General features: G+C 42.7%; 1 protein-coding gene across 1 annotated transcript in view; it reads right to left on the bottom strand.

The window, feature by feature from the left end:
* sipa1l1 (signal-induced proliferation-associated 1 like 1) overlaps positions 1-23,290 on the bottom strand; it is a gene marked incomplete at both ends in the record, with an annotated part of 31,034 nt that extends 7,744 nt beyond the window's left edge. The window contains 15 exons of the mRNA XM_079215007.1: positions 732-1,246; positions 1,396-1,493; positions 4,003-4,136; positions 4,738-4,887; positions 5,417-5,704; positions 6,250-6,425; positions 6,671-6,769; positions 8,653-9,232; positions 15,743-15,900; positions 16,236-16,339; positions 17,714-17,888; positions 18,680-18,868; positions 21,032-21,162; positions 21,297-21,519; positions 21,848-23,290. Coding sequence (XP_079071133.1) covers positions 732-1,246; positions 1,396-1,493; positions 4,003-4,136; positions 4,738-4,887; positions 5,417-5,704; positions 6,250-6,425; positions 6,671-6,769; positions 8,653-9,232; positions 15,743-15,900; positions 16,236-16,339; positions 17,714-17,888; positions 18,680-18,868; positions 21,032-21,162; positions 21,297-21,519; positions 21,848-23,290 — 4,463 coding nt within the window. The remainder of the gene's footprint in view (positions 1-731; positions 1,247-1,395; positions 1,494-4,002; positions 4,137-4,737; positions 4,888-5,416; positions 5,705-6,249; positions 6,426-6,670; positions 6,770-8,652; positions 9,233-15,742; positions 15,901-16,235; positions 16,340-17,713; positions 17,889-18,679; positions 18,869-21,031; positions 21,163-21,296; positions 21,520-21,847) is intronic.
* Between the last annotated feature and the right edge of the window lie 546 nt (positions 23,291-23,836).

Raw genomic sequence — 23,836 nt, forward strand, 5'->3', positions numbered from 1 at the left:
GAGCCCCTGTTATTCCCCTTTCGCCACTTTGACAGAATACAAATGGATCTAAAACGCTGGACGGATGATGCCCTGGTCATGAACTGTAACTGGATCTAAACGGGTGAATTAAGACGTGCTCAAACAGGAAGAACAAATCACTGGAGTTCTCTCAGCCCAAGACACCAATTCAGCCATGTAAAGGTGGACATGTGTTGCACATTTCCTGAGGCCTAATGTGGAAAGATAAGAGGGAGTTGAAACTGCTCCCGTGCTTGGTTTCCAGGAAAGACTTAATGAGAGCGAGGTGGTCTAAGTGTGTGTTCCTCTTGGGCGGAGACATATTGGCTCGAGTAATGAGAACTGGAAACATTCTGCAGAGTTCAAGCAAATGCTGCGATGCCACGTGACAGAGTGGAAGATATCAAATTTGAAAATAGATAAATTGTACCCCGCAACTTTTATCGAGAGAAAAAAGAAAAAAAGCAAAGCTTTGAGAAAAAAGGCAAAATAATAAACAAGCAGACATGTTTTTCTTCTTCTGTCTGAACTTGTGAAACACATCACAAACACTCAGATTTCCTTTGTAACTCACTATGTGGTCTCACTCTCCACCCCCATGGGTTGTAACCACTTTACACATTAAGTTGTATTCTACTTTAAATTATGCACAGATACACAAACTCCTCCTCACACAAACACTTCAATATGCACACAAACACTTCAATATGCACACACACACACACACATACCTGGAGTGTGATCCAGCCTCACTCAGACTGTAGGTGCTGCTGTCTCTAACAAGGAGATGAGTAGGTGGGCTTCTGCCCGTCCCCTCCACACTCCTTTCCGCTGGAGGACCCGGGGACTCGGCTGCAGCCGGCGACCTCTCCAGCATCCTGCGGCCTCCCTCTGTGGGGCTGTGCCATGGAGACGCTGCCCTCTCCCGGCTCTCCCGGCTCTCCCTGCTCTCCCTGCTCTCCCGGCCTCCACTAGGAGCCAGCAGAGAGGTGGTGCTGCCATGATGAGAGTGGGGGTGTGCCTGGTGAGAGGCTCCATAAGAGCTGGTGTCGATGCCGCTGTCGGCAGACGCCCCCTGGAGGTAGCCTCCTCCGCCCAGGCCATTGGGCTCTGGCTCACCCTGGTCTCCGCTGGAGGCTCCACCCGCTCCCATTTCGAACCATTTATCGCTGTCGCTGTGGCCCCCGCTGCTAGCTGTGCTGGATAGAGTGTTACTGCTGGAGTGCCCAGAATAAGGGCCGTCCGACTGCTGGAACAAAGAGAAAGTGGAAATGACAGTTGAAAATCAAACAAGTCATCTGAGCCACAGGAGAAGAAAGCAAAGAGGCGTTACAGCTCAGGGTACAGAGCCCTGATGGTTTAAGTAAATAGTGGAAGAAAGGTGTAACGCCTGACCTGGCTGCTCTTCTTCGGGGACGTGTGAATGACTTGCTCTTGTCTTTGGATGCGGGGAGCTCCAGAGTAGCCTTGACCAGACTTGGAGACTGGGGTCTCTGCAATAAATAGGACAAAATACACAGCTGGGGTTGGTGACAAACGCCTGCACAGAGCCTACGGTACAAACAGATGACTTGTAGATGATTAAACAGAGAAGTTGTTGTGTACTCAGCTCACTTATGTGTATTTTGCTACTACAGCACTCGTGCTTCCTGGAGGCTCATAACGATGACACTGTTTTCCCTCTGCTGTGTCCATGGACAAAAACACAGATCACTTGTCTTCAAAAGTAACGCACATCAAAGATAAATTTGTCCCCAGACGGTCCCTGCTGGCTTTGTTTGTTCTGGGCAAGCTGTTCCGCGTGAGGGAACGTGTGTATGTGTCCTGAAGCACAGCTCGGGGTGTAAACGGCACTGTTGTGTAATTGTCTACATCTTATGCAAGAAGACGTAGAGTAGGCAGCTAATGACCAAAGCACCGTGAGAGGCAGAGCTGAGGGAGGTATTATAACATCTGCGAGAATGAATCTAGTAATGTAATGACCCCCCTCACACCCATTTCTCACTTAGAATATTCCTTGCTCTGCATAGTTTTCTCTGCATTGTGGCCCTTAGGGCTCTATGCACAGGCACTCAAACAGTGCTTATATAATATAAGCACTACATGTCACTACATGTTTGGATGGGACACATTGTTCTGTTTCTAAAACGTTGTTATTAATGAGATTGGTCATCCAGATGTGTGGGTATGAAAAGCCTGATATTGTGCGACAAGGTTAAGATAAGGTAGTTCAAAACTGCTGTACATAGGAAGGGAACACTTTTTCTGCATCTCACCGCCCAACATATGAATTAATCATAAACCTGCCACAGAATATCAAAAGAAAATTGAGCAAATGCTGTGTTAAATAGATGCAACAGGAAAACCTGAGGCAATAATTACTCTAACTGGTGCAGCGGCTATTCAGAGCGCGGCTGACTGCTTGGCACCAGGTATTGCTGCTTGCAGCGTTGCAAGTGAAGAGAGTTTGGTGGTAATGTAATCAGCAAAAGTGACTTGCAGTCAATGAGCCAGGGTCCGTAAAGATCCACTGTGGACCACATGCTGGAGATATGCGATGACGCAGAGATTCCTTGCTTTATTGTGAGATACAAAATCCTATCAAGGCTAAATTAAGGGCAAAATTAACTTCAGTTTGTGTGACAGGAAAGCAAAAGTGAGGTCTCTGTCCTCTGCGTGACTCAATTTATTTCTGGACAGAGCACAGCCACATCATCGTTGCTAAGACTTAACGGGTCAAGGGGTTAAAAATGGAAGGAAGAGGAAAGGACAGAACTCAGAACCACAAAGACCGCCAAGCAGACTGTGTAGGGCAGGACAGTTGTCTGGCACAGTGTAAGCTGGCTCAGCCTGCATTGTTCCACCATGACCAACAACGACATAAGTGCTCTAAACAACCACAAAATGAGAGACTAGGGCTTTTCTCTGCGATTGTGGCGGTCAAGAACAGGTTGAGGACACGGTTGAAAGTAGGCTGGTCCACAATCAACCAAAGCAACATCGTCCCGAGATTCAGAGGATTGGTAGAGGAACATGTTGTTTTTGTGGCTTTCAGAGACCGAGCTGGGAAAAAAAGAAGGAAACTCCCAAAAGAATACTCGTAATTAAATGAAAGTCAATGTACAGGAGGATAAAAAGATGAACGAGAGGCGAACATAATCGGCCGTGGAGAATGAGGAACAGACTGGAGGAAGTGAGGGAAGGAAAGCCACACAAAGAGAAGGTCGGCCAACTGTGTTGACAGGAAAGATAGGAATGTCTACCCTTTCTCTTTCTTCTTTAAAACCTTAAAGAATAGAGTGAGAAAAGCATATACTTAGATTGAGATCGGTGTTAATATCATTTCCCCCTTCAATAATTATCCCTTTCCCTTTTCTGTTTGTCTCATTATCTTCCCACCTTTTTGTCTGTTTGCAGAGACATCAAGACCTGCTCTGTGAAGGAATATAATTCACAGCTTGCAGAGGAGGCGGAGGAAGAGGGGGAGGAAGAAGAGAAAGATTGTGGTTGCTGTCAGAGTTGGTATCTCAGCTCCAAAAAACTGTCACTAGCAGATGAGGAGGCACACAAAAATACCACGCACACAGTCTTCTGGATATACCTGTCATTTCAAAGGATTTAGTAATATGAATAATATGAATGATTTATTTTCTGCGTTGTCCCTCCCTCCACAGCTATTTAAGAGTCAAGTGCCAGCCACAGACGAATAAACCGGCATGAGTAGAGAACATTTAGTTAATTGCTGAAAACATTAGGATCGACCTACAATATTAATCCACGGCACTTTCCATTATTATCAAAGGGAACTCGAGTAGTTTTTTTTACCGTATTTCCCACGTTTTTGTGTCTAAGTGTTTTTTGCTCAATACTGGACCAATTAAAATATATTGTCCCCATCAGACACTTAGAAACAAAAACGTGGGAAAACAGGGTTCAGAGTGAAAAAAATACTACAGTAACCCATTACCTTTACTGTATATTCTCCATAATATGTTCATTCACCTGTTGACGCTCGTTCGGCTCCTCCCCCTTCCTCCATTCTCGACCAATTAGGAGTGGACTTCCCGCTGGAACCGCCCTCTCCAGCCCCCTCTCGTCTCTCTGCAGACATCGGAGAGTGGCGGCTGCCAACGAACCTGGTGAATGAGCAAACGGGAAGAAAATCAGGATGATTTTTTTTATATTCGGCTGTTTTCATAAGCTAAATGTGTGTTTCCGCTGATAAAAAAATGCAGTGCGAGAAATAACAGTTTGAAAAACAATACATTTGACCACAGGCTGCAGTGGGTGGAAATATAAAAAAAGATGTTCTGTCGAGCACATTATAATGGAGAAAGACACACAAACGCCTCACTGTCCTACACCAACGTAACACACTGTTACAACTGTGGGAATTAGGAGAATCAGCTGTGCAAAACGTTATTATGCTTTCTAAAAATGAAAACCGAGTAATGCTCTATGTAACTCAGCAATTCATGACCATACAATCATGACAATTAACAAGTTTAAAAAAATGAACAAACATGTTTCTATCATTAGAAATTACATAAAAAAACATGAAAAATGAAATAACCGAATAAAGTACCTAAATGCAGCAAAACAATATTTGTGATACTAAAAGAATTTGATGCTTCTGATATGCTTTTCTGATACAATATATCATAACTTGAATGAAAAATTCCTCTGAAACACACCCAGACACAGACAAACACAACACCTCTCCCCCCTCTTCCTTACTGCTCAGGCATGGACTTCTGTCTCCAGTGAGCAGAGCTTCCGGAGGCGTCACTGGAACAAGAGAGGTTGCTGGGAGAGCTGCGATTGTGAGGGGAGCGACCCAACGCCAGCGAGGAGGCCAGGCTATAGTTCTCACTGCCCGGAGACATCCTGGTTTACCAACAAACACACACACACACACACACACACACACACACACACACACACACACACAGTCAGAATTTACGGGCACTTGGAAATGTTGGAACTAAAGGAAGATAAAATATACGCCGCAAAGCACTTTAGGAGCAAAATGTTCTTTGCCGTGCCTTCAGCAGGAAATTACATTGATTGCTAGTTCCCATACATGCTGGATGAGTAAAATGATGTGAATACTGAACAGCTTCTGCTTGAAAATCAACTATATACCCAGTGGCTGCTTTTGGCTTACAGAATTTGCAATTTTTGTTTTGTTTAATTTTAAGTGTTACAGGTGAAATATGTAATATTTCAAAAGGAAGAAAAAGAAGATAAAAGAAACTCAATAACTTAATTCTAACATCCCAAGCTGCTAAAATGTCAATTCCAAAATGTGTATTTTTCCTGTTTGTTCTCTCTTTTGGAACCCAAGCCCCACTCTCCTCCTGATATAAATATTATATTCTAATAATCCATATCTAAAAAGCCAAGTGGCTCGAACCTCTTGGGATCCAAGGGCCGGCCATCACTGCTGACACTGCGTGGGATGACGCCGCCTCTCTCCAGCCTCTCCGCTGACAGGGTCTTGCCCACTGAGCTTCCCAGGCTGATGGCCCGGTTGGGCTGGTGGGGCTGTGGCGAGGCCGTGAGTGACTGCTGAGGGCTGCTGGACGTCCTCTGCCACTTGTTGTTGTTACTGCGGAAGGGAAACTTGTATTCGAAGGAGCCGCTATCACTGCTGCTGCCCTTGTAGTCTGACACAGGCATCCGATAGAGCTCTGAACAGCCTCTGTAGAAGAAGAGGAAGGACATTTTGTTTGAGAGGCAAGTGTGTCACAAATCTTTTGGATACATGTCGTTTATTTATCATGGCAGAGATTTGTGACTTTTTAAATATCCAATGACCAATAAAATAAAGAAGTATATCTGTTTATATTTGTTGATTGCTGGGTGCGCCATTAGTCTCATTAGTCCCATTGTGTGGGATTTAGGGTGATCTATTGGCAGAATTATATTCATAGTAATATTAAAATAACAATTGTTGGGTTTTCATTAGCCTAGAATGAGCCCTTCATATCTCCATAAAGCAAGGGTTCTCTTCACAGAGCCCGACGTGTTGCACCCCCAGGTCAAACACTGGCTCAAGACAGGGCCTTTCTCGACTTTTTAAAATGACCTGAAGTCCACTGTAATTCTCCCACTCACTTGGAACCGCAGGAGTAAGAGTATTCAGGTGGTTGCAATCTGCAAACTCTCTCTATATATCAATAAACAGGTTCTGCCCATCCTAACTTGAATGAAACAATTCATGGCACCTCTCCCATCCCCACCTACCTGCGTGGAGTGGCGTCATCATGTGGCGGAATGATAACAACGCGCACCGTCACCGAGGTCCGCAGGAGGTCGATCATCTGCTCATGGGTCAGCGTTGCGACAGCAACTTTGCAAATTTCTACCAAGCGGCTTCCCTGCCGCAGTCCTGCCTGCCAGGCGTAACCATATGGCTCCACCTATAAGGGACCATGTTGGATTACATTACAGCTGCAATGGTGAGATGATACTCCCTGGATTCATGACAAGTAAACCCCTACAAGAAGGAAACTAATACAATAAAACAAGCAAATACAAGGGCAAATTATATTCATTGTGTTAATAGGTAGAGTAAGGCTAAAAAAGCATATTAAGATATTCAATGTAAACACGTTCTACCCCAACATTACATTTTCAAAAGAACATTTCAGTAAAGTACAGATACCTCAGCCACGATGCCTTCGTAGTTTACGTGGAAGCCCAGCTGCCCCAGGCCATTTCGACGAAGCGTCATCTCTGATGTGTCGCAGCCCTTAGTCAGGAACTGGACATGGTGAGGGCAGAGAGATGCACAAAGTACTGATGTAACATTAATTGACATAAAAGATCAGAGGAGAGATTATGAGAAAGAACCAAAGAAGAGTTGTGAACAGAAAAGGAGACATAGTTAAAAAGAACAGTGAACTTTTCACATCTTCCAAACCCTCAGTCAAATTTAGCAAACAATGTTTTTAAGTGTAGAATCAGTTTGGAAAAACGTTTAATAGAATACTGGGAGAATTTGTAGGATTTTTTTTAGCCTGTAACTGGGAAGGTAAATATGTTAACATGCTCAGTGCACATGCTTTCCATTTAATGTTGAAGAGGAGATTTTTTTTAAAACAACTTAAGTGATCATTAAGAGATTTATGGCCATAAATAAACACCAATGCTCCAGAATAAGCAGTACACCTCTCACTGCATTCACACACACGAAAGATGACAGAAATGAATATCTCTTGTTGTGACACTTTAGGCTGTGACGCGTCGCTTAGGAGAGAGAGTGTTTTTTCATGAAAGCATGTGCCTCTTCAGGCTGGGTGGGAATGCTGTCACACATCCTTTTCACAGGAAGTGTGGAGGAAAAGTTGATAGTTTAATTTCTCAGGAGAAAGTCCTGATCACTCGTCGAACCGCAAAAGGCAAACAATCTGGTCTAACATCACTCTCGTCCTCCCTCTAGTGTCGCTCCTGTTAGCTTCAGGGCACCTTGCATTTCTTGTCTGAACCGGGCGGCTCCATAGATGTCGAACTCAGAAGCATGCGTGAATAAATAATGCTGCAGACTGGCACCTGATAGGAATTGTTATGATGCCCTCTGATGTTTCTGAATGTGGGTGAGGAAGAGAGTACAAGAAAAAGGGGAACCTTAGAGAGCGCGCCCGGGGCCACTTCCCTTCCTCTGGCACAGAGGTAGTCCAAATGATTGAAGATTAACGGATGCATAAAATGCAACATGAAAGTGGTATATTTCTTGAGTCCTGAGCCAAATAACGATGTATGCGTGTTCAAATATGTTTGTATGCATGTGTGCAAATCAAAGATGGTGAACTCAATCCAAGTTACATAAATGCATGATAAAAACCATCACACACACACACACACACACACACACACACACACACACACACACACACACACACACACACACACACACACACACACACACACACACACAGTGTGAATGTCGGGAGAGGCCGAATGTAGACTGAACGTATTCTAAAGCACTGATGATTGCATAAGAAAACACCTTTTTTTTTCTATCCAGTTTCCATGGAAACAGCTAAGGAAGAGCTGGCGCCACTTCACTGTATGTGTAGGTGTATAAACCATTAGGAGTATGTTGTCCAGAGGTGTTTCTGAAACTCCCTCAATAAGCTGAGACCAGTAATGACACAGCAGCTTTGGCATGTCGACAGAAAATGTTATAATCTGGCAGACTGACAGCTGGCAGTAAATAGTAGGAGAGACTGCGAGTGGGCCAGGTACATGATCAGTGGCAGCCAACAGAAATTTAGTCAATTGATTCTGTTTCTCAGTAATGGTCTGAGTAAGACAAGAGAAGGGAATAGGTGACACACATTCATTCATGTCAGCAGAGTCTCCCAACAACCACATGGGCTCTGGTTAAATTTGGCAGCGTGAGTAGTGCCACCTATCTGGTAACAGGGACCAACAAACAACATTATTTTAATTATCTTGGCATCAACTGACCCAATTTGATTTTGGATATGTAGTTGCCATGCCTCCAGCTATGACAGCAGAGGGCCGGAAGTCCAACAAATGTCAATGATTGATATAATTGTGAAAATACAGCAACTAACAGATCACATATGTAATGTGTGTGTGTGTGTGTGTGTGTGTGTGTGTGTGTGTGTGTCTTCTAACCTCAAGACGCTTGACCACCTCTTTGAAATCCTCAGTGTTATTACTGATACTCCTCAGAGACGCACTTTCTCCCCGCTCATAGAAAATCCGCAAAGAGGCGGGGCTGCTCAGCGTCCAGCCAATCACGTCCTTAACGGCACAGTTTAACACCACAGCCTTGGCTTCCTGGTCCAACAGGATGAGGAAGTCATTGGAGATGGCCAGTAGGGCCTCCAGTTCCCCTCCAGTCCCGTGATCCTCGACGTGGACCATCCAGGTCACCGCCCCGGGGCTGCGCAGCTCCGCCCCTCCGTACGGCCGGCTCTTCTCTTTTTTCTTGTGGGCCAGTGAGATGAAAGGGAACTTTCCAGAGGGGTCGATGGGTGTGCTGGTGGTGTGGCGCTCAGCCAGGTCGCGCAGGTACTCCTGCCGTGTTCGGGTGGCCATGGCACGGAACTTTTGCGACTTGTGCGCAGCATTTTCTGCATTGATGACCTTGGCCAGCAGGAAGTCCCGGAACACAGAGGACTTGGGAAAGGTCACGCCTTCTGGGATAGGAGGTCCGAAAGAGGGCACGTCTTTGGAACGTGTGACAGCCACACTACAGGGAAGGGAGCAGACGAGGGAGAGAAAAGGAAGCAGGAGGAGAAAGAAGGACAAATTGAAGAAGGGATCAGAATAATTGTTTCACAAATCAGTGGTTCCAGTATTGGCCAACTGTGAGTCGCAATTGCAGTTGGTATTTTGTTCCGATATCATAAATCCTGCGGCTTTTAGATTCATAACACAGTTAATCTACTTAGAATATCACATCGCATCCAAGCAAGTATTTATGTCATTAAGAACAAAAAGCAAAAAGAACATTTTGCCAGATTCTGCTATAGAGTGTATGTTTGATATAAAGCCTTATGCTCACTCAAGTATGGGAACATAAAGGCACAATTCTCGATTGCTTTATCATCCTTCAGGAAAAAAAAAATCATTGAGGCTGAATTTAAAAGTGGAAAAGGAAACAGACCTAGTTCTTGTCTCTTGTCCTTTTCTTCTTGTAAAAATGATCTTAATGTTTCTGAATTATCTGGTTTAAAATGAGTCATCTACTGCTATCTTCATCTGCCTAAATGCTGTAAATGATATGTCTTTTAAAAAATTAGCTATTGTGTGGAGGTTATGTAATTCTTATACTGCAGCATGTACTTAATTTCCATGTCCTAAACTGCCCTGCTTTCCCTGCTCTCCACCTTGCTTCTCCAAACCCCCTTTTCCTTTGAATAAGTCCCTGGAATGTTCATTGGAGGCTGTTTGTCCTGTTTGGTATTTCAGGAACTCAGCTGAGCAGCCATGGAAAGGAAGGAGAGTCAAGGAGGAGGAAGAGGGGAGAGTACTATTCCAAATCTGCTGCCGAAAACCCCTGAAAACCCAGAGTGAGGGAAAAGGAAAAGGTGGCTGTGAAAGTAGGACTGTGTAGGAAACTCTGAAAGGATAGGGAAGTAATTGCTTACGGGAAGAAACATACTGTTTCTGTTATGTGAGACTTACAACAGACTTACAATCATATCTGTGCCAAAATGGCCTTGTATATGCCCAAGAGGCACGATGCCCGTACACGAGCGACCTTTCCTGTTCTCAACTTCTTTGTGGCCACATGAGCTCAATCACAGATCCTCTCTCAGGTGATAATTACTGACGAGAGTAGCACCGGAAGTCGGCGCCCTCATCCCACACAATTCCCTGCTGACATGAATCAGCACACATGTTGACACCAGGATTAATCGCTTTGTCTAATAAGCAACTAAAGTGAAAATGTCACCCACATATTTCTAAACATACCTCTAAGACACCCTGTCCTCACCGGAGACGTGTGGTGTTCAATTATACTCACCGTCAAATACTTGACACCTCATTTCCCACCTTTCCTTGTTGATGACAGACAGAGGAAAGGCTAAAATGGTATGGAAATGTGACTTTTTTTAGTACACTGTTGATAAATGAATGATGGGAATATCCTCAGTAAATTCTAATGTCTCTCATGGACAGTTGCAAAGATGGTAGTGTGTGTATACATGTGTAGGTGGAGGGTCATACAATCATACCAACATAAACCTCCCTGCAGCTGCTGTCAGTTACCATTTATGGTCAGTTTATAGTTCATATTGAGGCTTAAGCACTACTGTACTTCTCTACCAAGCCTTTGTATTTTGCATAAAGTGCACTACATGCTCTGGGTACAAATAATAAAGTATGAAAAGTACTTGAATGTTCTACTTTCTAGTTTATGTGTTCTACGTTCTAGTTTAAGTGGCTGTGATCAAGTCCTTCCTCCCTGCTGAGTCAGGCTACAGAATCACACAGCTCACAGTAGACCACAAAAACACTTTAATCACTTCAACTGGTGCAATATAAATACATTGTATTCTGTCTGTATATATAATATTGTTATTGTGGATACTTTACTGTTTTTATAACTTTACTTTTCTTCTTTTCCCTATGTGTCTCTTGTGTGCACTTTACCCATCTGCTGCTGTAATCCTGCAATTTCCCCACTGCGGGACTAATAAAGGAATATCTCATCTTATATCTTAAAAATGGATCCTGTGACCTATAAAGCTATATGAAGCTCGTAATGATGTGCCCACAAACAATTATAACAGGATTTTGCAGTTTCCCTCAACCCTATTCAATTTAATACACTTAAGCTGTACACATTATGATAAAAAGCGACGCTCTGCACTCATCAACGCGGTTTCCAGCTGAAGTAGGCAGCTATTTTTTTTGGAAAAGCTCAAAACCACACTGCACAATGCCCGCCCAGCACTAGACAAACAGACAAGGTCGGCGACTCTGTGGTGAATAGTGGAGCATTTAGCAGCTAAAGAGCACAATATTTTTCTCAGGGATCCGTGGTTTCTTTAACAAGTAACATGGCTCCAAATGGAAAATAGTGTTGCTCTGTAGCTGCTGAATGTGTAAGATTCAGTTTACATCAATTAGAAAAGTGCTAATATGTCAGAGTTGTGTTTACGGCTTGTTTCTGCTGAGCCAAAGCATTAAAAAAAACCTGTTCATGCGAGTTTAAAAAAGGCAATATACTACACCAAAACTTTATACTTAGTGATAGAATGAAAACCAATTGTAAGTCATTGCAGCAGGATATGATCAGCAAAATGCATGTTTGGTGCTCTGAGGTTCACATTAACTGCAGTAGATTGGCCAGTTAAGTTGCATTGCAAGGCAGCAAACCGTAAGTGCAATGTTTAGAATAAAACATCAAAGTATTGTAGCTGAACTTTTCGATATCAACAAAGCAAGGATCGATGAAAAAAATAACCCAGAATTGTCCTTTTAACTATTTTGCCCCTTTCTGCATAGTAGCATAAAAACAACATTTTTAAACCGACAGCCCCTATGAAGAACAAAGTAAGCAATATTCACCTGCTTTTCTGTAGATGACAAATTAATCATGCCAGGTATTTCAGAGAGGACCAGCTGAAGAGGTTATAAGCAGGCTGAACAAATGGTGAAAATAAAATGTGACCTTTTATTCTTATTCTTCTCCCTCACTACAAGCATCACTCAATACATTTCACTGGAGCTCTGAAAGCACTTGTACTGATCTCAAACACCTGTGAGTCAGTCAACCAAAGACCTGTGACTCATGCAGGACAGAGACAAGCGATGGAGAGAGAGGAAGGTAGAGGTGTGAAATCCAAAGACAAGAGAGAGCAAAAAGAACTGAATGACAAAAAAGGGGAGATTGAATGAAAGGAAAAGGAGAATGTAGTGCAATAGGGGTTGCTGGGCTGTGTGGCCGCTGTGTGATCTTTGTGGCAGGAGGTTTGGCAGTAGAAATGAAAGAGCACATTCCTGTGGTTTCAGTGATTTGTGGTCTTAAAAATATCCAGTGTGTGGGCAGCTCTGCTCTTCCAGTATCTACGACCTGCTGCCCACTGAGGCAAGGGAAGAAAAAGAACATGTCAATACCTATTGGAGTGGGCGGCTAAGCGGTGTACTGTATGCGTGTGTGGATGTGGGGACTGGGGGTGAGGTACATATATAACATGTTTTGGTCTACTTCTGAAAATTGGTCCTCAAAGAATATGTATTTACTATTTACAGAATTTAGGTGTGCGTAGTGGCGGTTTTGGCACTGATGTGTTCTAGGTGTCCGAAATGAGTTAGTAGAGACCATTCTCTTTTCCTATCTACAATAGAATGTATATAAGTGGATGTAGTCATGCAATCTTGTTTTTACGCAACCAGAAGTGACACGAGTGGGTGGAGCTAAGTACAACCGAACACTGAAGATATTTTTTACGCAGCCAAAATGTATTTTACTTACCAACTTGCATGAACTAATATCACAGTCAAAAGGGTTCAAGTTGTCAGATTGAAACAGTCAACTACTAAGCCAGACAACTTTACAGCGATCTGTAAATCACAAGGTAGCCACACCCTAAAGCATACCTACATTATTGTCTATTTTACTGTAAATGGGATCATAAGCTACAAAGTGGACCTCATGCTGTATTGAAGAAGACTTGAAACTAGCGATTCTGACGATAGACTGGTGTTCACATTGTCTATAAGGTAATAATTCCAGTGAGAAGTAGGGCCAGGCTTCCAGACAATCTGACCTATTTTTGCAGTCTTTGAGTCGCACATTGCTGTCCATTAGAAATAATGGAAGTTTATGGCCCTTAGGCATTGCATTCACTTTTCAGAACCAGAGGTTGTGCCTACAGACCCTACAATTGATTCCTATGGGATGTGATAGTGTTTTCTATTTTCTGTCATTGACACACTTGAGAGTTGAAGTGTACCTCAAAAACGTCTCATAAAATGTTCCTGGTAAAAATAAGTTAAGTAACTAAAATTAACATAAGGAAGTGAGTAATTTCTCACACCACACAAAACGTGTTCACTGGGAGTCACGTTCAGTGTCACCATTGCCTCTTTCTATGTGATGCTTGTTAGTCTAGTCCAGTAATAGTCTCACAACTGTGATGATGCATCTATGTGGGAAAAAAATAACTGCATTGGCATCTTTTTACTCAGACAAAATATTCCTATCAGGAAAAAACACCATAATCTTTGGTAAACATACAGTAGCAGTGAGATAAGTTTACCAGACCTCAAATGAAAAACCATTTGGATTGTAGCAATCCAGACCTAATTATATAAGAGTGGCTTTATATAATGAGAATAGGTGGCCTGGGGTGCCATGACAAAACATTTATTTTAAAGAGGCGCCGTGGTTCCAGATGTGTGATATTTTTTCTGCCCTGTGTGTGGATAAATGTCGCCAAAAATACACACCAATATACACACACCAAAGCTTCAAAGCATTTAGGTCAACCTTACTTAATACATCATGACTCAGTCAATTCCCTGTGGTCACGATGAATCGGAAATTTACATCTGAAACCTGATGTTTCTCCTTTATAGTTTACGAGTGCGTGCGAAATTAGTATCGACTTTAGAAAAATTATTCACATTTCTGGATTATGGAAGGCACGTGTAAACAGTGTTTGCTCTATATTCACTATTCCTGAGATCTTTGTTCATGTGTTTATGTGTGTTTTTGCTCAGTAATGAAGTAGCCCCATGGGGGACAATTAAGACCTCACACATTGTGCTCAGACAGCAATTAAAACAGCTATTAGCGGGAGGGGGATGGGGGGAGAGTCAAAGAGAGGAAGATAAGAGAGAATGACAGAAAACTAGATAACAAGACAGAGGCGGGAAATAAACAGAGAATGAAATGTCCTTCAGAGCTGAACAGGCAGAAAGTTCATTATTTCTTAAAAATGACTCTGCAGTAGAGTATTAGAGAGGCTCTCCACATTCACAGCCTCCTCTAAAATAGAGTGGTGGAACTGCAAAGGCAACCATTTGAAGCAACAGATAAGAGCGTTCATATTTCAGCAGTGATGGAAAGGGATTCAAGAATAAAAGTCATGTGCATACCTTTAGAAATACAAAGTCAAAATTATCTTATCTAGACTTTTTTATGCATCTACTGTGATTGCACATATGGCTCATATGAGATGACACATTATAAAATAACCACCTATTACTAGTGCAAGACCTGTTTTGGGCTAGCAAACATTCACACTTTAAAAGGTGTCACCTCAACTGAACAAAAACACATAAAGTAAACTTCTTTTTTTACTAAGTAGGTTATTAAAATGCCATGAAACTGACAGTCTACAACCTAATTGTCTTACTAATTAAATGTTGCCACCTCAAGAAAATCCGCACGTACCTAAATTCAGCTGTTAAGTGATTGAAAAAGCCATCAAGTGAATAATTGGTCTGGTAATAGGCATTCCTTCATTATGCTTTTCAGTCTCTCTCTCTCTCTCTCTCTCTCTCTGGTGTATTAGGGACATTGTAGGTTAACAACAACAACAACAACAACAACAACAATAATAATAATACTGAGCTGGGGTTAATATTCAGAGAAAGAAAACGTAACGAGAAACTTTACCAATTGATTAATTAGCAAGAAGAAGAAGAAAAATCACTTCACTTTGCAAATTTTGGTCAACTACAGTACATCACACCACATACGTCGCCATTAAACACTGCTGTAACGTGAGTGACAGAGTGCAAAATATATTAACTATATTAGTATTCATTCATATTCTCAGTTTTCATTCCTCTTATTTTCTTTCTTCTTACCGGTCACTCCCCTGTGCACTTCATATTTAAACACTCATGCCACTTAACATACACTTTAACTTAAACACACGTGTCACTTTAACATACACCTACATTAACGTTATCTGTTGTCTGAGCACCTTATCTTATACTTGATTTAATATCATTGCACTGTTGTTGATTGTTGATTGTCTCGTCTAACGTCTCATGTCTAATGTATGCACCTTCCGCCTAGAAAAATTCCTCGTTTGTGTAAACATTCGTGGCAAATAAACGGTTTCTGATTCTGATTCTGATGTTCATAAAAACACAAATGTATCGAGCAGGAAATTGCTTAGACAACGCCTATTAGAGAGGACATCGGAAACGGCAATCTTTCGACTGCAATGTTTGTGCGATAGGAAACACCTTAAATACTCAAATATACACGTAGGAGAGTATACCTCACCTGTAGGAGCTGTTGTCTGAACATGGGTTGTGAGCACGCACAACCAGAAAGACGTGCTGGAAGTGTGAGCGAATGTTTTTGGGGGTGAAGGGGAGAGCCCCGGGTTCCTGGAACACGATTGTGACGATATCATTCCCAATATGACGCTTCCGCAGTAACTGGAAAAGCACAAAGACAGCAGGAGAAACTACAGTTAGATATTGATTAATATTAAATAATATGAGGTATCGAGAAACTGCAGAAAAACAGAGTTAACTTAAAATGTACACCGACTGAACGTAGAAAGTAGCAGTGCGTTATATTTTGCATTATTATAGACAATTGCTACTGAAGCCGTGTGCAAAATGAGATAAATGATCGTAGGCTCATGTAGACTCTGTAACATTCTGATCGAGATGACGTATTTACGATGTGAATAAATAGCAGCAACATCTTCGTGGACATAGAGACTTCAGTGTGTTGGAACTGAGAGCCCTGCCATTTACAACCCTACCTGTTGCTTATTGTTGGGCGTGTATGGCAGCATGGTCGACACATGGAACATGAGCTCGTAGTCCTTGTAGGTGGTGTACATGGAGTGGGTGCCCGTCGAGTCAGCTGTGGAGATAGAATTACATGTGTAAAATTGTATTTTGTTACCACAAGCAATTATTGCTATCAGATATGGAGAAATGTTTATTACATGTCCAAGGACATTGATAGAAAACATCCAACTGAAAAACTATTCAAAATATACAATATGTGTTCTCTCTGAAACATTTTCATTATAAACTCCCATACTATGAACATGTATGACCAAACATTATGTTTATGTCACTCATCTTTCTCTGCTGCAAATGCTGTTCAGATGGCAATGTGTTCCCTGAGCTCTCGCCCCAAAGAGAGCCACTGCATGTTAATAACCACCTACACAGTTTATTGATACGCTCTATACAGAGAACAAACCCGTTACAAGGTGTTTAAAAGGCCATACTTAAACTTGCTAGATTACTTCAATTAATTACACTCCTTCTATAAGGAGTGCTTTGCAGAAACTGACTGGGGGTTTGTGTTTCACAGAGCATTATGGGGGATGACTTAATTGACATAAGAATAGCATAGAGTTAAATATCAAAGCAGACATGATGTAGACATCAATCTTGTCTATAGCAAATGCAGAGGTGGGCGGCCAAAGGAAAGAACAAGAGAACACATAACCTAACCTACATAGGCTATCAGTTTCTCCAATAGAATAATCTGACACCAGAGGCCATCTGTCACTGAAATTAAAAGGAACTCTTGATTTCAGTGCAGTGCAAAAAGAGAAAACAGAAGAATCCCTGAAAGGCAGCCTGAGGATTAAAGCAGATTGAGACTGTGGGGCAGCAGGGCATGTACTAAATAAGTAGTGCTGTAGACTATGAAGTGTATGTTTGATGTGTGCACAAGGTTGGACGCCACACTGAGCTGGTTTACCCACAGTGGTTTCAACTATTGTCAGATCTGTGTCTGTAACACCGATTATGAGGGAGCCTTCAGAGGCCAGGTGCTCTCCAAGAAGAAGAGAGTGTTCCTGTGTACTGCGACCCCCCCGAGGGCGACACCCACGTTGGTGCACAGAAACACACATCTTTATGTACTCCTTTCTTAATAAAGGAAGTAGTTTTGGACCGCTAAACTGATAATATTTGCTGCTGCGATATGTTGCCACACCAAAAATCGTCATGGTCATATTTACAGAGCACCTTTACTTAATACACAAATAAATCTTTCTCATATCAGTCACCAAACAATCAGCGCTTCAACTTAATATGAATTATCCAGGCTTTTTTTTTTTTTTTCTTTCAATGAGAACTTCTACATAGTGTGTGTCAATCATTGTTCACCCTGCTGCTGTGGGTTAGACAAGACTTTCAGTGTCACTGTGACGCTGTCTGAACAGTTTACCACTGTGTTTGTAGGACAACATGAGAATTCTCCACATGTACTTACTCTTGGCGTCCAGCTGGGCCCGGTACTTGGTGAAGCCTTTGAGTCTAACCCTCTCCCCCAGCAGATGAAGGAACTCCTCTAGTGCAGGACCAGCTGATTCATTGTTGTACATCTCCTCCTCGCTACTCTGGGCGGCCATGCAGTACATCACCCCCACCTTCCGCTGGAAAGTCAACTATTGAGAGAACATAGATTGTTGAAATGAAAAGGTGGGGGGGCACACGCACATTACGGTGTCGAAATCATGTCATGTCATGTAACCATGTTGACATTTCAGGGCGGACTCATGTTGGCATTTTAAGAATAAGCACCTTGGGTTGTTCTGCAGTGATCGCAGTGCCATTTTCCAGAGAAATCATGTTGACATTTTCAGAGGTTCAGCTTTTGATGATTGCATCAGGGTGCATGAGTATCAAAGAGCTTGTTTTGTATTATTGTCATTTTTAAGGTCGAGGTGTGTCTGTGTGTTTGTGTGATCACATTGTGAAGATTGTCCGTCCTTTTGGGGCCAAAAAGAGTGTGTGGGGGTGTGTGTGTGTGTCGATATGTGAGGCAGTTTCTCCTAAATCCCACATAATGGTCTGTGGGAGTGAATGGATAAATTCAGTATAAACAATATATATTAATAATACATAATTGTGCTTCACAATAAGACATCTCCCTGTGGGAAAAATAACACCTACACATCCAATGATTCATAAAACGCAAAGGGAAAATCATTGTCTGTACATAGTACAGAATAATGTCACGGAAACGTATCTTTAGTTAAAAGACATGTATCAAATATGCTGAATGGATTGTATTTTTTTTTTTACGATGATGAAAGTTGGAAGTCTGAGTGATACTGTCTTTTTATTAAATGCAAAGCAGTAAAAAAAAAAATAGAGAAATCTTCCAATAGGCGCAATCAAAAGATTAAATCAAAGTTACCTAGCGCAAATCAGTTGTCTAACTGTGTCCACTTACCCCCTGCTCATCCAGCTTCATTAGCTGCTCAGTGACCTTTGGTGTGTTGAGTGCGAGGCGCAGGCAGTGGACGTTGAGCTCAGGCACCAGGTACTCCAGCACCTCTTTGAGGGGCAAGCCTCGAGCTAGACCGTGCTTGGATGTGGACGGCACTGCATCTTCCAGGATGGAGCCCCTCAAGGTATTCAGCTGGAGACGGCACAACCAGAGGGAGAGGAAAAAGATTATTGGGAAGTACAAGGATCATGACAAGAATGGATTACTTCCGTGGTTTTACACCGTACACTGTTGAGTCTTTATACTGCAGTTTTACATGTACACTCTTTACTGTTGCCAAATTAGTTTTCCTTGAGCTTGAGTAAATCATATTGTTGGTGCCCTGCATTGTCTTGTTCTCGACAGCATCTGTGTCGTTAACCATCTAAATATGTATTCTTACAGGGCTATATTGCATGTACTGCCTCTTTATCTATGTTCTCTACTGATGTCTAAAACTGTCAGCAGCTGCAACTTTTGGTCCTTCCTTGAACCTGCATCATGGTGTGAGCTACAAATACACTTTAAACTAGTGTGGAGTATTGTATAAGCATTTTATAAGTATAGAGTATTTTATAAGCATGCACATTTCTTTAAAAAGGATTAAGGACTACTTAAAGATCTATATTTTTTTCTACACAATCCGGGATAAAAATGGGTTTTTGCCAGACTACGTTCACTGCTAATGCAGGCAAACTGTCTGGCTTGGACTGCATGTACGTATGTAAGACTTTTAAGCTCGAGGCAAACTCGAGGAGGACATCCATGAATAAGTTAAGAGAACTGTGAAAGGACCAGAACCTAAATATCCATCAAGAACAAAAAAGCACAGCTGGATATCCATAGTGGTCCCAAGGCTCTTTAGCATCGCTTAAAGTGTGTGGTGTGTCTTCACATAGCATTCAATAGGCCCAAAAGGTTGGTGCCCACACCCTCAAATTTAAACAAACTGAAGAGAAGTACTCTCACTTAAGAGAAGACAATAGCTGTCCTTAGTAGACACTGGACATCTCTCTTCAACATCCGCACATCCCACTCACTCCCACAAAGGCATATATATATATATATATATACACACACACACACCTGCCCAGCTCCCATTTCTGAAAATAGCAATAAGAGATAACGGGAGTCAGGAGAAAGGAAAGAATTGAGGAAAACGCAGCACAGTAGGTTGTGCGTCATCCCAAGTGATTGGAAGTCCTATTGCTCATGGAGCTCTTCAATGCAAGAGCAATGCTTTTCCTTCTCCGCTAGAATGTCGTTGGTGCTATTTTAGTCTCATTTAGCTGTGAAATGGCACAGCTCAGTCCTTTACAGATGAAGGCTGACAAAGATGGTAGGTGGGCGTTCAGCTCAGAGAATGAGGACATGGATCACTGGCTTGAGTGTCTATAGGAGGGGATGATGGCAAAGCCTAGAGGTATTCACAGAAGACATCCGATCTCTGCGAACTGTAGATTGAGAATTGTAAATAAACTAAAAATGTAAATCAAACACATACAACAATTTGAGGTGGTGTTAAGGATTGGAGGCGGATGCATCTAAGGTCTCAAGCCATATCTGACAACCTTGAGTTAAAGCTTTTTATAATGTCTCCCTCCCTTTTTCAAATCAGAAAGGCTGTGATGTATTACACCGACACAATTTCAACTCATAAGAGCTTCTCAGTAACCTCACTCAGTACAGAGTGTACTAACTACTGACACATTTGTGAACATGAACATTCATGGCTGCGGAGAGAACAGCTACAAATACAGTATAAGCTGGTGAATGGATCACTTGTAAAAGGTTATTTACAAATACGTACTATTGTATGAAGGATTTGCTGCCGAAATTTAGAATTTTTAATACTGTATATGGAGAACAAAACGCTGTTCAATGGTTCAACCAGACTGACAATTGAAAGGGCAAAGAGCGACAAATATTCTACTGCGCAACAAAATATATACCCAAACTAATTAAGAGCCCATATGTATCGTTGTGGTTTAATAATGATGGCAATGGTAATGGTTTTAATAATGATGCCTTGCGCTTTTCTGGACAGGAAAAAAATTAAGAAGGGCATTTGGGGGGGGAAATGGCTCCAACAGAATCCTCCCCTGGCATGTAACATTGTGGGAACATCAACTAAAGCAAGTTTTGATAATGTAATTATTCTTCTTTCTTTTGAGGCCCAAACTATTTCAAATGTAAATACATTGATGTCTGAATTACACTCTCTCTGTCTCTGTTAAAATAACCACTATTGAAGGAAAGAAGAAAAACATCAGTATCACAGGTGACTCCAAAGTGTATGTGTCCATTTCAATGTACCTCACTCGTTCTGAAGATGACCCTGTAGTTATACTGCTGGCCATGCTCCTTGTGTTCATCCAACTTCTCCCTCCTGAGACTCACTGCTACTGGGCCCAGGTTCTCATCTACCCCCAGATAGTTCCAGTGTTCTAGGGGTGAGGAGGAATGAGATGTGAGGCAGGGATGGACAGATAAGGAATAATGTACATGGAGAAACCGTTATCAATAATCAAGATCTATGAATCTAGAAAAGCCCAAATTAAAACTATCCTATTTCGCTCACCTCTGAGGTAGAAGTACTTTCGGTAGTAATATGTGCCGAGGTCAACATGTTCCACAATGTAACGCTTGGACCGGTCAGCATGTTGGCTTGGCCCGTCCTTGGTGGCCTCCAGCACGGCCACACCAGCGTTGGTAAAATGAGTCGTGAGGGTGGCATCCAAAGGTTCTTCCTCTGTACTGCCTGAAGAATTGCTTGAGCTCCCACCACTACCTATGCTGCCCGGCTGGAAGATGAAGGAAAAGCAAACAGAGTAAGCTGACAACCATATTATACATGTAATCTTCACTGCAGCTTCAAAATGCAGTAATCAACGTTTACGTCTTCTTCCATCTTGGAGTTGAAACCAGCCAAAAGGTTTAGTCTTGAGATCAAAACTGAAGAGCATGGAAATCTTAACCATAAATATATATATATATATATATATATATATATATATATATATATATATATATATATATATATATATATATATATATATATATATATATATATATATATATATATATATATGTTTCTGTTATCTAATCATCACATTATTGTACAAAACATACCTGTTTAGCAGAAGAGATGTTCCTCTCTCCCTCGCCACCAATCTCATTCCTGAAACACGGGCAGCTGAGCACCAGGTCATTGCTCTTGTCATCCCCGGGATCCAGGGCAGGGTTGGTTCCGTGTCCTCCTCCTATCCCCTCCTTGCTCAGCTCCTCTTGTGAGCCACAAGGTGACCCATACCCTCCACTTTGATTGGACGAGAGGGAGGAAGTGGCCGAAGCAGAGGCGGCAGCAGCAGCCGAGGCACCGGTAGTGGTGTTCTTGCGTTTAGACCCAGATTGCCGACTATGGATTACCTCATTGAGGTCAAAGAGTAGAGACTGGACATCAAAGTGGGCAAATCCTTTTTGACAAGCCCAGGGTTTGGGAGGTGGACCACAGTCATCCCCTTTTCCCCCATCTTCAGCATCTGAGCCAGCTCTCGATGTGTCACCCTCCACCTTCACACTGCGCAGTTTACGGAATATTGATTCTCCACCTGTCTCTGACTTTGACCTCCTCTTCAAGTGCTTCTCTCGTTCCTTTAGCCGACTGGCAGGACTTCCTCTGGCTGGACCTAAAGGGCCATCTGGCAGGTCCAGTGCAGCCTGTTTTGTTGGGGCCACGGTAAGTAGCTCTGTTAGCTTCTCTGGAGCTGGGCTTCGCTGATCAGGGGCCTCAAAGGACTGGTACCCTTTTAGCATGTCAAAGAAGCTCTCTCCTGAAACACCATGTTTATCTATGGATGAAGTGCTGCCATACTCACGGTGCATGGGTGTCCATCCGGAGAAAGACCAGCCCTCATTGCCGTCCACATCCAGCTCACTGATTGTTATATCACTGTTACTGCGCTGGCGGATGCGCCTCATGCCTTTGCGAGGTGAGCCCAGATAGCCATCTGGTGACAGAAAGCGGTTGTCCTTTCCCTTGCTTTGCATCTTGCTCTTTAGTGTGTTGTGGATGTTACGCAGCATGGATGAGTCCTGTGGGCTTATCAGGTGGCCCAGCTTGGCTGACAGATTGCTGTGGGCTGTGACAGCAGACATTCCTCCTCCTCCTCCTCCTCCTCCTCCTCCTCCTCCACTGCCACCACTACCACTACCGCCACTTCCTCCTCCACCCGGTCCCCCTCCACAAAGTCTTTCTCTATCACCACTTCCTGATCCTGAAGAGCTGGTGGTGTTGGTAGAGCTGGGCGAGTCGGTTTCCACAGTAATATGCCAAACACCACCTCCTCCTCCATCCTTCCTTGGGGGCCAATCAGCCACACGAGCTCGAACCCCCATCTTGGGGACGCCAGGGTTGGTGCCGGGGGTGGTTGAAGAGGAGATGTGGGCGCTCTCACTGCGTGGTGGTGGTGCCCCTCCATTGGGCAGTCGCAGGCGGCGGGTATAGAACTCATCAGAAGCCGGCACTGAGCCCCCGACCGAGCGCTCTGTCTGAGAACGTTTCAGACTGGTCATGATGGAGATGGGAAAGGGTGTGGGAAGGGGAGATGGGAGGGAAAGGTAGGGATGAGTTGCTGATGAATTTAGATTAGGGTCAACATAATGCCCACTGAGTGAAGTAACGAGAGAGTCTCACGGATACATTTGGTGCTGCAGAAAGAGCAAAGAAAAAGAAAACATGAATAGGGCTTATTGTTGGATAACCAATAGTCAATAAAAGATTAAAAAGCAATGGTCTCCAATAAAGTGGGTAGCATTTCACAAACACCCTACAGTTTATGATATGTTGCAAATTTGTCTGGCTTAAAACTTTTACAAATCAAATACTGAGCGCTATGAAGGTTAAATATATCTTAAAAAGAACATTAAACATTGGTCCTCACCATTCAAGTTCAATACCTAAAGTTTGTATTATTTTTAATCAAAAGACAGTAAAAACGTTATACCTTTCCGGAGCTGGAGCTTGATGAAAAGAATTGTGTTGATGGTCAACTTTTCCAGCTGGTCTCTAAAATGTTGGCTGCATCGCAACCATGCGACAAGAGAACTAGATTCAGTCTG

This window comes from Taurulus bubalis (genome assembly GCF_910589615.1).
Source record: "Taurulus bubalis genome assembly, chromosome: 3".
NCBI lineage: Eukaryota > Metazoa > Chordata > Actinopteri > Perciformes > Cottidae > Taurulus > Taurulus bubalis.